The sequence below is a fragment of the Periplaneta americana genome, chromosome 11 (genome assembly GCF_040183065.1).
Source record: "Periplaneta americana isolate PAMFEO1 chromosome 11, P.americana_PAMFEO1_priV1, whole genome shotgun sequence".
Lineage (NCBI taxonomy): Eukaryota > Metazoa > Arthropoda > Insecta > Blattodea > Blattidae > Periplaneta > Periplaneta americana.
Genome location: NC_091127.1, coordinates 34,681,592 through 34,697,348, shown reverse-complemented (window position 1 = coordinate 34,697,348; position 15,757 = coordinate 34,681,592). Strand labels below are relative to the sequence as shown.

Genomic DNA, 15,757 nt, shown 5'->3' with positions numbered 1-15,757 from the left:
TAGCGGTTTTTAAGTATTTAGTTTATTTCTGAAAACTGGAGTTGGCAACACTGTGCAGTTCCATTATGGCGTCAACAGTGAATATAATGAAGTGAAGTTGAAATTAAAGGAGTTACGGTTGAAATAAGTGCATATCAAATTGTGGAATATGGTGAAATATTACATGTAAGTAATTTTTGCTATATCTAACAAGGGGAAAATTTCAGTATGCAGATTCCTCACTGACGATATATTCTAAAATACTACTGTCTGCATTTATCGAATGCACATTATCATGCTTACGAAAAGGCACTTTTCAGTGCCAATAATTTACTTTGTGTGCACAAGGTTGGAATTTTGAATTAAGAGGGAAAGGAAGGAATCCGTGTTGTGAAATTTATCCCAAATAAGTTTTCCGCGTTTTTCTTCTGTGTTTAAGAACAGGTTTAATGTTTTCGGACATGCGGTTTATTAAATTTCGAAGGCCTCTCTAATTACGCGTCCATTTGAATCAACCATTTTCTTGTGTTCACGATTCATGAAATGCTAAACTATCACAATTTTTTCTGTTGACATAACGTAATTATCGAACGTGTTCTGTTCTTCGTGCTTTGACCGATATAAATTATTTCACCTTGGAGTGTAGGCTACCCAATTTGACAAATTCCCAAAATTTTGAGTCCTATGCAGTTTTCAAGGATATTATGAAATCACTTATTTTGTTAAAGAGAATCGAAATTGCTGTTACTAACTGTTTACAAATCCGATTCGTTATGGTTTTTACGTACGAGATTATTGCCAAAAAGATTTTCCTATACGTAGTTCTCATTTTTTCATTACCTCATCTTCCTATTAATTCCATAACTCGAGTAAGCATTTTCACGGAAGACTTTTTTTGAGAAATTCAGTTTCAGAATTAATACTGGCTTCAGCACATCGTTCTTACCCTATTTAGCAGTAGCGAAGTATTATCTTCTCAGAGTTATTTGGAATAGCCATCGAATCCAATAGAATAGCAGTTTCCCTCTGGTCAGTCTATTTTCCCTGATGATGTAACCTATATGATAGGCCTAATTAGCCTATGTCCGAAATGTTACGTACCTAGGTAATTATTTACTTTAGCAGACAGTGTGTTTTCTCTACAAAATTTGGGTTTACTTGATTATAGGATATCGTTATTGTTTTTATGAGAATTTATGTTGGCTAGATTGTAGAATGGAGTGTAGTGATATTATGACGTCACTTGAAGACGTCACTTTTTGGACGGAAGTGGTTAGGTTGGAAGATTTGTAAATTTTGTTCGTGGTTGGTATTCATGAGGTTTGAATGGCGTACCGGTTAAGGATGTGTTTGGATCTGAGAGGATAAAAAGAAGGTTTGGATGGTGAGCGTTTTATTTGTTTTTTTTTTATAAGGATGGGTTTTCGTTTGCTAGGGAAGTAATTATGTATCGAGGATAATGTTTAATTTATTTATTGTAGATATATGTTTTTATTTTTGTTGGTTTTGTATATATGGGTGTGTGTGTGGATCTGTTCGTTGTTTCTTTTTAATGTTTTTATTTGGGGTTAAAAATTGCGCTCTTATCCAAAATACGATATCACCAATAGAAGCGGGGTATCGGGGCTCCAAGCCCCAATGATGATCCGACGTGTAGCACATGATGCAAAAAGCGGGGTATCGGGGCTGCAAGCCCCGATGATGATTCGTGAGGTGATATTTTAGTGACATGAGATGAATATGTGTTTTGAAATTGTTTTGCTGATATTCTATTCTGGATAAGAGGGGTGCGTTTTATTCGAGGATGGGATGTTTGTAATTGATTTGGTGATATCGTATTTTGGATAAGAGCGGATGGGTTATATTTCAGAATGGGATGTTGTGATATTGGTTTGCTGATATCCTATTTTGGATAAGAGCGGGTGGGCTCTGTTCCAGTATGGGATATCGTGAATTGTTTTGGTGATATCGTATTTTGGATAAGAGTGGATGGGTTGTATCCCGTAATGGGATATCGTGAATTGTATTGGTGATATCGTATTTTGGATAACAGTGGATAGGTTATATTTCAGAATGGGATATTGTGATATTGTTATGCTAATATCCTATTTTGGATAAGAGCGGATGGGCTCTGTTCCCGAATGGGATATCGTGAATTGTTTTGGTGATATCCTATTTTGGATAAGAGCGGATGGGCTCTGTTCCCGAATGGGATATCGTGAATTGTTTTGGTGATATCGTATTTTGGATAAGAGCGGATGGGCTCTGTTCCAGTATGGGATATCGTGAATTGTTTTGGTGATATCGTATTTTGGATAAGAACGGTTGGGTTATATTGTAGAATGGGATATCGTCAGTTTGTTTTTTAATTTTTTTAGATAGTTTTATTTATTTATTGTTTTGGTTTACGTCGGCCATGTTGTGACGTCACTGCGTTGTGCCGTCATTGGCGCCATATTGTGACGTCATAGTTTGTCCAACTTGACGAAAATTAAGCGATATCCTATAGTAAATGAAGCCCCAAAATTTATTAAAAACTTCTAGATTTGACTTGTGACATACGCAAAAACTACTGAAATTGAACGGAAAACAGTAATTTATATTTTTCTAGTTACAACTTTGGTAGGTGTGTATTCTTGGATAGACTTCAATGTACAGTATAGTTGAAGTTCGTACATTTATTTTGCTGTTCTTTGTGTAGAGGGCGTGGTGAAGGTTACTTATGTCCCGGCCACTATAGGAACTTGCTAAAATACGTTGAAAATGCTTTGGCCATGAACGAATATATCACACTTTTATCACTGCCAATGTGACGCTATAAATCAATTTTCTACACTTTTATCACAACCACAACACATTTCAATTTCTATTTGCATTATAGGCTATAAATGGAATTATCACTGCATTAACACATTGAGTCATGCACAAAGCACAGGCTTAACGAACTAAATGTAATTATGAAGAATGAAGACGAAAGACGTTCGCCATCACTTCCTCTTCTTCCATTAGATGGTTCTCGACATGTACACCATGGCGGAAAACATTTGCAAATGGTGAAGGTTACTCTACCTTGACTTCCGTCCAAGGCATACCAAAACCCTAATGTAACCTACCGACGCTGATTCCTGACGTCAAACTTCAATCTAATAAGCTATGGACAGACAGAATAAGAAATGAAGTTGTGTTGAAAAGAGTGGGTGAAAAAAGAATGATGCTGAAACTGATCAGAAAGAGAAAAAGTAATTGGTTGGGTCACTGGCTGAGGAGAAACTGCCTACTGAAGGATACACTGGAATGAATGGTGAACGGGATAAGAGTTCGGGGCAGAAGAAGATATCATATGATAGACGACATTAAGATATATGGATCATATTATGAGGATACTAAGAGGAAAGCAGAAAATAGGAAAGATTTGAGATGCTGGGTTTGCAGTGAAAGACTTGACCAGAAAACTATGAATTAATGAATGTCATATGTCGTTATAAACGTGAGGAAAATAGAGTGAAAGGTAGATAAGAGAGAAAGAAGAAGAGTTTTTATTACTCATCTAATTTCACAATCCCGTAAGACACTTGACTTTAAGTATAAATGTCATATATGAAAAACTTGTTGATCCGATATTGTGCACTTGTTCTCTTAAGTTCCTTCAATGGAAAAATGAAAAACGGAGTGGGACAAGTGGTAACAGGCTTGGAGCTCACATAGATTGTTCCTTGCAGCCCCTAATTTCCTTGCAAAGTCGCACGATTTCGTACATTTTTAACTGTTTCTCCTGTCATTTCTTCTTTCATTGCGTCATTCGACACAGCCCGTCTTCTTCCTTTGTCTAATGATTGAATAGAGTGTACTTATTCTGCCTGTAGTAAATTTGTTACATTATTAAGAATAAGGACGTTTCGTTCAATCCAAGGGGTTTCATAAATCCCTTGTTACTTTTTTTGATAATTTTCGAGGGCTGCAGAGTACTGAAGCCCGGTATTAACGCCGTTTAAACCTTACGTTCAGTTTAAATTCTTTTCATTCTGCTTCGTATTATAAACCTTAACTACCAGTTAATCTTGAGTTAACTTGAGTTTAACTTGATGGGCAGTCTTCTGCCGTTTAAACTTCTGTTCAAGGCTCGACAGTGCTATACACATGGACATGACAGATGTTTTCCGAAAACTTATGAGTAGACTTCGTTGAATTGCCACACGCAGCATGCAATCAGGTTGCCGATGTACGGTAGTATAGAGGAGGCGAGCGACTGCCTGGTCTCGTAGTATAAGCAGTTCATGTTAAGAGTTGTGACCGGTCCAAATAGATAGAGCAGCTACAGCTAATGTATACCTATGTAAGCACTTGTTTTTGCATTACTGTGGTTGGAATAGTCAAAGCTTAACATTTGTTCAGTGCAGAGAAGAATTCAATCAAACATACTACAATGAGAGTGTTGCTGTTACAAACAATTGCCCCTGGAATACCCTTAACCCCGCGGCCAGTCTTGACCCGTTGGAAAAAAACATGGTTGGATGCTGTTAATTATTATGCAGCATATTACGGAAAAATAATGGAGGTAATTGATACATTGGATAGCACAGACAGTTCCGCTGTTGCAGCTGTAAAATCATTGCCTTCCGAAGAGCTATTGGAAGATATTCTGTTCATTGATTCTAATTTTAAAATCGTGTCCAAAAGCATCACCCTGTTAGAATCGTCTAAACTACAACTCTCAGACGCCCTTAATATAGTGGATAAAGTATCACAAACCGTTATCCAAAATAACAATTCACTAATTTCAAAAAAAGTGAAATGTAAGTTGAGAAACATTATTGCTAAAAATTCTGCCTATTCACAACTTAGTATTATAGCCTAAATGATGTGCTATCAGGTCACGACAAGACGTCTGAAGTTGGTGCAGACCTACTAAAAAGTAGTGACTTCCCGTTCTTCAAATATGCACCTATTACATCGTGTGTTGTTGAACGTACATTTTCCCAATATAAAAACTGTTTGAGTGACCATCGGAGGAGGTTCACTTTGCAGTCGCTCAAAGTGTACGTAACTCTTCACTGCAATGCACATATTCAAGGATGATGCGAGTATATTACATTAAATTTTAAGAGTTAATATATCTCACTATAAAATAATTGTGTATTTATATGTTTAGATATTTCCTACTTCAATGATCATTCATTATATTTCTTGAATGCAGGATACAGGTTTTATTGTAGCCGCAGTATACTGCTCAGTGTTTACATCAGAGGCATACTCCATCCGTTGCACGTCCCCTTCTCATACAGTCTATACCGCGTGCGTAGTAAACCTTACGATTCTCGTGGCAATTCCACGAAGTCTACTTATAAGTGACGGTGAGGAAGTGATCAATATTACTGAACGACCACGGTGGCCAAGAACTTTTCGAAATAGAGTGCATCACTTTGAAATATAAATGAACATAAGTTTTAAAACAGATTCAAACTTTCGAAGTAGACAGTCCTAATCTTCAGAATTAGGCTTTACAGTCCCTAACCTTGTTTCGAAAAATTGAAACTCGAATACCCTAGAACATGTAACAAAAAGAAAATGAAAAAGTGCAAAAATACGTGTTTCTTAGTTTTTTTTTTTTAATTTATAGATTATTTGAAAAAGTAAACGATTTCCTTTTTATTTTTGAAAACATCCTGTTGAACTTCTGCATCAGTTATTATAGGGTAAAGGTTGGTAATATTGCGATAGTTCTTTTTGAGAATTTATTACAATTTTACTGGGCGAGGAGAAGATCGGTTTTTTGTGTCAACGTATTAAGGCAGGTCTGCAGAACTTGTAAGTAGGGGAAATATGACTTCAGCCTCACTCCACTTCTATTGGGGATGATCGACTTCCGCGTATTGTTATTTACATTCTCTGGCCGTCAAAGGTCCATCAGTGGCGGCATGTAATTTTCAAAAAAGGATTATAATAAATTAATTGCTTTTATAATGCGTTATCTCGTTTCAAGGTTTACAATTATGCTAGATTTCCTGTCGGTAGTTTCTTTGAGATTTCTTTGCACCTAACCTGCTTTAGATTTTCGAGAACTTTCCTCCTAACATCACCTACGGAAACACAAATTTATAGCATTTAAGTAATGAACCTTGAAAGTCACTATTAATTTCAATTCAAAATGAACACAACGAATGACGTCCTTAATTTTGCAGTATATAAATAAATAATCAATATATATTCGTAATAATGAACTTACCCGAAAGTTTGTGCATTCCATAATTCTTAATATGGACTTCGTTGAAATGTGGTTTAATATTGAAATGGCGAGTAGAAATAAATTGGATGGGACACAGTAAACAAGCAATTCTTTCGTCTTCAACAACAAATTAATCATATTCCCATTTCCTTTGGAAGTAGTATTCCTTCATGGGTTTAGATTTTGCATGTTCCAGTTCTCTTTAAACTCCAGTACGCGTATTATTTATTTGTTTGTTGGTTTGTTTACTTATTTACTTGCTTACTTATTTACTTATTTTCTTATTTACTTAATTATTTAGGCCTACTTATTTACTTATTTATTTACTTATTTACTTTCTTACTTTCTTACTTATTTATTTATTTATTTATTTATTTATTTATTTATTTATTTATTTATTTATTTATTTATTTATTTATTTATGTATTTATTTATTTGGATGGAGTGCGTTACAATGTTGAATGACAGCATTGACATCCTGTCATATAACTATCTCTCATTTATCAACGTACAATTTATTTATCGTCCTATTACTATTAAAACCAGTTAAGACCAGTAATAGAAGCTTTGTAAAAACAGGAATTAAGACTTTATTAATACACGAAAAATCATAATAAATTCTTCAAATAAAGTAATTGGTTTGCTTCATGCATGCAACATTTCGGACTTATTTCAATTTAGTATAATACAGAGCACGGAAAAACAAGTCGGGACTGTACTTAACTTATTTTACACAAAAAGTGGATTTAATCGGCTTTACTAATACTGTAATAGGACGATAATATACATAAGTAGACCTTCTTACATTATATGCACACATACATTTTAAATTTATTTTAACTTATTTATTTCCCTCATTCATTTTTATCTTACTTTCTAAAGATATGTTCCCAAGGATATTATTATCTGTTCATTTGTAATTCTTGTTAGCGTATTGTATACCTGCCGCCACGAGAATGAATGTTGATGCAGCCGAGCTTAACTAGAACGTCATGACCGCACTGGTAGAAAAGGTGGGTGGGGTAAGAAAGGAGAGTAAAGCAGTCGCTGTGAGGAGCTAGAGTTCTGCAGGCCTGTATTAGGGGAATGTTCGTGGACTAGTTACTGCGCAAAACCGGTCCTTCTCTCGTTCATCAAAATTGTAATAAATTCTCAAAAAGAACTATCACAATATTACTCGTATCGCAGTATTAGCAACATTTAGCGTGTAGTTGCACTGCGCTATTTTTCCTCTGATAACGATGGAACATTTCGGATGTGACCGTATATCTACTCTAAGCCTATTGTGCATTGCTCTGTGTGTGGCGGGGACTGTTTTATAAACATACTAATAATATTACGTAACAATAGTAAACTCATAAAAATAATTTTATTATTTGACAGACTTCTGTTTCATAAACATTCTACACAACTTATAAAATACGCACACTAATATTATAGTTCATTAGTCAGCTGATTATTATGTATGGAGTTTTGTCACGGATGATTAGGCCTATGCATAGTTTAGTCTGGTTTAGGGCTGGGGACGGAGCGGTTCGGTTCGGAGCAGTTACTGTGACGTCATTACTCGGTTGAACCGAGTACAAATTTGTGGCGGCAGATTTAAAATTTAGATAGATTGAGTAGATTTTAGAACGTACTTTGAAAGTGAAACCAAGCGTGTTTTAAAAGCGTTGTAGTAAAGCGCTTTCGCTTTCCCGATTGCAAAATGGCGGTTGCAAATTTCATTTGCGTGATTACAACTATTTGAGGAGTTATTTTGTATGAAAGGCCTATTTAACTTTCAGTGTTGTTATAGCCTATATGACAGACGAAATAAAATTGATAAAACAATTTATAATAGTAACAGCTAATAAATTAACATGTGAGGTAAACGTTAAACGCTGCAGCTAAGTAAAAAATAAGATAGAAACGGGCTCCATGAAGCGCTGCCTAAAACACTTAAAAATAACACAAAGAATTATTTACTATTACGGAAAGTGGATAAAATAATCAATAAAACGTGGAATCTTAAACTGAAGAACATAATGTTTATTTATTTTATAACATTACTAGCTTTCAATACAACCATGTTCTCTTTGGTGAAGAGTAATATTATTGATAAATTAAAGTAATTAGGTAACATAATTCGTAGAAATAAATACAAATATAATGATGACTGACGAGGTAACACAAATCCAATAAACACAAATACAGGGACATCATTTTATTTTTACTTCAATTTTTTTTTGTACCTGAGTTTTTGAATGTACTTCACTCCCACCCCTTCTACTAAGGAAGTTCCAACTCCACACAGAACCAAGACCGCAGATAGTAAGCAGTACTGAGTTACTGAGTATAGTACGTTCCAGAAATATGTTCGCGTTTTCCAGTCACGAAAGAGCTTTCAATATTGAATCATATTTTCTCACAGGTACTGTCCGTTTGCCTACGTCGCATCCCGATTTCCCCCACCTGCTTCTGCTCGCCCCTCTGTAAAAGCTGGGCTGTCTTAGCTCTTTTCTGAAAACATTAATTTCTGTTAGGAATTGGACGTTTACGTAATAATATACAGCTGTTTAATTTAACTTAAATAAAAGGGCCTAGTTAAGTAATTAACTGTCACGTGATTTCCTCCCTTTCTGCAATCCTGCGGCATAACCACTTGGACGGACAGTAGATAGCATGTCTGAGTAATTTTATATTTTCGGGTCGGGCAGAAGTGAAGATTGAATTCACAGTACGTAGAGTAGGTACAGAATTATTTCAACATGAGTTACTAGTACGAAGGACGAAACTGGCAGTTGGAATTAGATGCAATAGTCTATAGTGCGATAATATGCACAAAAGAACTGAACCTGTATCGAAATGAACGGCCACCATTTTCAAAATTGTGTTTAAATATTCATATTATGATTATTTTTCAATTTAACTTCTTTCTCTATATTGTACGCTAATGTGCTGTAGACAGTATAATATACACTGCATAATGAATACGTTCGCATGGATAACTCACTTCGTGAGTAAAAACAGTTATTCTTAATACAGCACTGTACTTTGATTAAAGAAAAACCTAATGAAAATTATCAAACTCAAAATCGCGATATTTCCTAGTTTACGTAAATGGATGAACTACTTTTCTTCCATCCTATACCTAGTAGAGTGATTTGTGTTTTACGCCAGTATCATCGAACTCCAGTCTTGGAGGGGGGAGGAAGCGGTGTTTCCGGTTCTCTAAAGGTATAGACAGGTTAATATTAAAAATGTTAGTAAAATAAAATGATGTCCCTGTAGAAGAAAAACATAATGCACTTCTTTTTTTTTAAACCTATTTTAATATTAATCAAACACTCTAATATGATGATGGTGATAATAGTAATAATAATAATAATAATAATAATAATAATAATATTATTATTATTATTGTTAGTTATTATTATTATTATTATTATTATTATTATTATGTCTGGCGACGCTTTGGTATTATCAAAGAATCAAGTGTTCATATCGGAGCAACGAGGTCGCGGGAAGCGAACATTTTGTTTTATCAGTAGAAGATATTCTATGCATTCACTTAATGAAAGAAGATATATAGGAAATATCAGCTGCTAAGTTCAAGGTTAATATAAGTTAAATACGTACAAAATTAAACCAGTTTCTCATCCCAAAGATAGTATAAATTCGTTGTGTTGTGATTAGTTCTTGTGATCACATAATATATGACCAATAAATATACAAGTGATCAATTTGCCAATATCTACAACAATTAATTTAATATGCCGAAATAATAATAAATCTATTAATATTCGGATATATTGATAACCACCGGTCATTATACACATCAATATTATCTTAATCACAGATTATATGAACGACAAGAGCGAAGAAAATGGAACTTATCTTTTTCGTCGCTTTTATCGTTACTCCAATATGCACACCTCAATGACAGTGCATGCTTCAATTCTCTCTGATATAGCATCGCTGCTTCTTTTATCGTTTATCGTCGCTCCACCTTGTACGTACCCTTAGATGTCAGGTTTCATCTCTTCTATACGGTATTGTATAGATAAATAAATTGTTGCACATTATCTCATTGCAAAATTATGAAATATTCGATATTTATTTTTTCCTCGTAAAATTGTTGCATATTAATTTATCGCAAACTTAAGAAGAAATATGCTATAATTTTTCTTCAACGCAAAATAAAAAATGCATCTTTCTTAATAAGTTTACATTAAAATAATATACAACAATTCTTTTGAGCATTGTATTTATTTCATAAACACTTCTTTTCTGGTATATTTTGTATATTTTGGAATAAATAATTGAATTTAATACAGTCAGACTTCTGAGTTCATACGTAAAGATGAATTTTTGGACCTACAGAATAGTATCTGTTATGCTAACAATTACTATTAGAGAAGAAAAATTCGCTCTGGATCATTGTTACCATAACAGATATAGGCCTATTCTGTAAGACCAAAAATTCATCTTTACATAGATTCTTTGCCCAACAGTCCATATTACTGTAGAATCCCGGCCACCAAGTCACTCAATTGAGTGCGCTCCTTGTATAATGGCAGTTGACTTAATATACGCCAACATACATGTCGAACTTGGAGTCAGGCCACAAAGGAGAAAAACACTGGAAGAGGGGGATTCGATTCGGTGCTGTGGATTGAACTTTGACGTAGCTCAGTGGTTAGAGCGCTTGGTACGTAGAACTAAGGACTCGGGTTCGATCCCCGGCACCAGAGCGAATTTTTCTCCTCTAATAATCGTTCTGAGTTCATAATAACTATCATTTCAAAATTAGAAAATTTATGTTTACTTTTTAAATTTATATTAAAACTGTTTATTACAATTTTTAAGAAACCATGTTTTTAAACACTTAATATTAACTTACTGTAGCCTATATTAGCCTATAGGTTTTGTTCATAAACAAAATTAATACCAAAGTAAATAATTACACAGAATAATTCATTTATTTTTTTTCTTTTTGTTTCAGGGTGAAATAATAATTATGTTTATCAAAATGGAAGAACCAAAGGATTTTGTGACATGGCTGCAAGTGGCAAAGGTAAGATTCTCAAAGTATATTAACGTACAGTGGACTCTCCTAAGTTCGACAGAACAGAATTGAAAGTTCTGTCCAGTAAGTGTAGTCCAATAGCAGGTGAAATGAATACAAATTCTTATTGGTTATCCATCAACGAATACAGTACTGTACTTGCATTTCCTGCCCGTCCCGAGACTTGTGTATGCGCTTCTAGTACCACAGTGGGTTTCGACAGTTACTTTTCTCAAATAGAAAAGGAAGAGTTCATTAATTTAAAATCAGTGATCAATATGGATGTCCTAATCAATAAAATATTCTGTTTTCCTTTAAGAAAAGTATCACTACAAGACACAGAACCAATTCCCATTCAAATGGCAAACCCATTTCTTAGTGCCCATATAAGGGCTTGTCTAGTTCGACTACGTAAGCAGTCGAACTATAGGATGTCGAACTTGATTTCTGTCGAACTTAAGAGCTTCCACTGTATTTACAATTAAACATGTATTTTATTAAATTTGATTTACAAAATATTCACCAAAAGCAACGCAGGTGTATGTATTTTGCATTTTACCAACTTTATTCAATATTCTGACTTAAAGCGTACTACTAATGAATAAGGAAATTTAACTCATAATTCCTTTCAAATTCACGCTCGTTTATAGTATGTTTTTGTACAGATAGAATCGTCCCGCCAAGAGAGTTAAACCGGTCAGATTAGCAGTCCAATGATATATTTAGCGGCTGCAGAAAGTAGGAGGAAGGACACAAGTAATCCTAAATGTCCTTGATCTGCTAATTCGACCGGTTTATAACTCTTGGCGAGACGATTCCTTCAGTTTAAAAACCATTTTCTATAAGCTACTCAAACAGAGAGATTTTAGGTCTAAAATAATGATTTTTTTTGGGAAATAGGCTTCATATGGAGTTTTTCCTTTTTTTTTTGGGGGGGGGGGGTACGTTCGTATTAGTACTCAAGTAGGGATGAGTCAGTATACAAGTGGAATGAAAAATGCAATATCAGTAATAAATACAAAATGAACCATGTGACTATAAATACTGTAGAGCGCCACATTTTGTTGATCCCTAAGAAATTAAGATCGATACTTTCGTAGTCCTAAAGAAAAGGCGTTGTTACATCACAAGTAAGCAACTAGGACTGTAATAATAATAATAATAATAATAATAATAATAATAATAATAATAATAATAATTATAACAATATATTTATTCATTTATTTACTTACTAATGCTTTATTTTGCTGTAAAACAACTAGAGGCCAATAACAGTTCAGCACAAAACGACAACACAATAATAATAATAATAATAATAATAATAATAATAATACATAGTTTTCTGTCCAAGAGCGTTCTTTCACTACAAACCCAGCATTCTCCAATCTCTCCTATCTTTTGCCTTTCTCTGTGTCTCTGCATATGATACATATCTCTTAATGTCGTCTATCATCTGATATCTTTTTCTGCCCCGAACTCTTCTCCCGTTCACCATTCCTTCCAGTGCGTCCTTCAGTAGGCAGTTTCTTCTCAGACAGTAACCTAACCCAATTTCCTTTTCTCTTTCTGATCACTTTCAACATCAGTAATAATAATAATAATAATAATAATAATAATAATAATAATAATAATAATAATAATAATAATAATAATAATAATAATTCATAGTTTTCTGTCCAAGGGCGATCTGTTAGTTCGACTCTCTTGAAATATCTGAAATGCATTTGTGTATTATGAAGTTTGTTAAAGTGCATATTCTTTCATTATGTTATTTGTAACTCTGCTTAGGAAGTTGTTAATATTTTAAATATATTTTCAGTGTTTCAAGATATGGGATCTGGATGCTAGAGGATTTCACAAAAGTATGTGGAGAATGCATATGAAGGGCAGTGAAATATTGGTTATTGGTGTTCCAAACTCAGAATATGCGTAAGTATAATGTAACAAACACAGTCTGTTTCCTTATGCAGTAAAACAGAGATAAAATTAGTATTTTGTAGTAAGCTAGGTTATGAGGGTTCAAGTGCCTGTTTGTACTTGTATGTGTTATTCCTAGCTGAATTGGACCAAGTCCATGGAAGGATAACTGTTATTATCTACCGTTTATAGACAATTCATTACCAAATTTCATTGGAGGTAGGGTTCTGCCCTCATATTTTTCTTCATTGATGATGGTGAATGGAGAAACAATATGGCAGGGGAAAGAGCAATAGTCTGAGGGAAAGTATGAACAATCTTCTTTCATCACAAATTTCACTTGACCTTGCCTGGATTTCAACTAGGTCTGTGGCGTAGAATAAAAAATTTTGATCGAACATTGGGAAGCAATTTCTTAATCTAAAATCTATATATATAATTTTAAATAGTAATGGAAATTATGGGAAAACGGCAGAACGGATTTTAATGAATGGCCCGTCATTTTGAAGCTTGGTATCCAAGGATTTTCAGAAAAATAGTAACTTTCAGTGATGTGTTAGTTTTACTACATAATTTTCCTATTTTCCAAAATCCACCTTTCGCTAGTTTTGAGAACTAATTGCATTTCAGAATAAAAAAAAAACGTACACTACAATAAACAATAGGCTATTACATGAAGGCCATGACCTGCAGGATTGCTGGCATGTTTAGAGCTCAAATTATTAAAAACTTCAATATTTACTAAAAATAATTTACAGGTCTGATTCTGCGGTCTGATACAGGTCTGAGTACAGCTGTGTATTGGATATTAAAATCTGCAAAACTTGAGGTGATTTGATGACATTATTACCCTTAGAAATTAAATATTGTTATAGTTAATACCATGATATGACTATTTTTAATTAATTATACATATTAATGCTTTATTGATGATATGAAAATGAAACGTTTTGGGGTTATATAAGCAGATGTAGAGAATATATGAAATTAAATCTTCATTTCTATAATTTACTGAGTGGCGGCTATGTGGCATATATAACTACAAAACTTACGTAAGATAATAATATTGTTATTAAAAATAAAATATTTTTATAGTTATTAATGAAGTGGGGTGGATCTTTTTTCATATACTTAATGTTGGTGTGGTGTAGATATTTATATGCGTCATTTTCTTCCGTATTGACTCGAGAGAGCGCAAAAATTAAAGTCCCTACGGAAACACCAAAAGGTATTACGTACTTACTGACAAAATAAGAGGCCTAGAAAATTTTGTAGTCTCCCGATCATTTTAGCAAGATCTCTCAGCAGGATAAAATGATTTTACCCTCTACATTTCAAGCTCTCCTTGCAGCAGCTATAACAAAATGCTATGTCTATTGTTCGAAAGCAAAGCAAACCTGACATTGTTTTAACTTTTGCCTACAATCCAAAATGATCTGAAATAGCTATTGCTTTACTCCCACATGAAAAACCCACTGATCGTCCTGACATTGTTACTTGCGTTTTCGCGTTGAAACTAAAAAAACTGAAGGTGGATAGGTTCAAGAAAAAGTATTTGGCATTAAAAAAAACCATTCAGAGGGAGTACGTTTCGTTATTATGGAAGAAAATAACTTTTAAAATGTGTGGTATTCTTCATTGAAAATAAATCTGAAAAATTTTTATTTGAACATCTAATGCACTTAGTTTGCAGCTTTTGCTGCACAAGCCACTAGTAAATTATAAATACTAACTCCTTATTTCAGTCGATGTTACTTTATTGACGGATGGAAACACTTTTTTTACATGTGTCAAAGTTTTTTTATACACCATAAGATAGGGTGGCTATGATTAAATGTCTGTATATTTAGACAATAAATGAATAGGCCTACTCACAGATCTGTTATGTTGAAAACTTAATGTACTTCTTATCAGCCTTGTGTATAATAAAAACACTTAGAAGTTTCTTTATTATAAATCATTTAGAGCCACATTTATATTTACAAATCTATCTCTTTGTTTCTATAACTGAGGCGCTGTTCTGCAGTTGGTTCCCAAACAAAATATCAACAACGTGAGTTGGTTCCCCATGTTCAAATATCAACAACTTGAGTTGGTTCCCCATGTTCAAATATCAACAACTTGAGTTGGTTCCCCATGTTCAAATATCCAAGGCTGTGATTTTGTAGCAGGCTGTGTGGGACATGGATGTTAATCGATCATGTAGCAGAGTAGTTGTTATTGCCTATTATGGATTTTACTACTATGCTCAGTGAAAAGGGGAAAAAACTCTTAGTGATCAGTGATTACAAATTCGGTTTTCAGAAAACATTATCCAAAATGGAATTTCAAACGTATTCCCTAATGCCAAACTTAAAGGTTGTAGATTCCATCTTGCACAATCTTGGTGGAGGAAAATTCAATCCTTAGGTTTGAGTGCGGAATTTAAAAATAAGGAATCTGAAATTGGTCAGCTTCTAAAAACTATATTCGGACTGCCTTTATTGGCTCCTCAAGAAGTTGAAGATTGTTTTTTTAATGACTTAATGGCTGTCAAACTTATAGACGATCGATTGGACCAGTTCTTTGATTACCTCCTCCATACTTAT

General features: G+C 33.9%; 1 protein-coding gene across 1 annotated transcript in view; it reads left to right on the top strand.

The window, feature by feature from the left end:
- LOC138708924 (protein O-linked-mannose beta-1,2-N-acetylglucosaminyltransferase 1-like) overlaps positions 1–15,757 on the top strand; it is a 400,514-nt gene that overhangs the window by 364,723 nt on the left and 20,034 nt on the right. The window contains exons 14-15 of the mRNA XM_069839284.1: positions 11,190–11,261; positions 13,072–13,181. Of these exons, the coding sequence (XP_069695385.1) occupies positions 11,190–11,261; positions 13,072–13,181 (182 nt within the window). The remainder of the gene's footprint in view (positions 1–11,189; positions 11,262–13,071; positions 13,182–15,757) is intronic.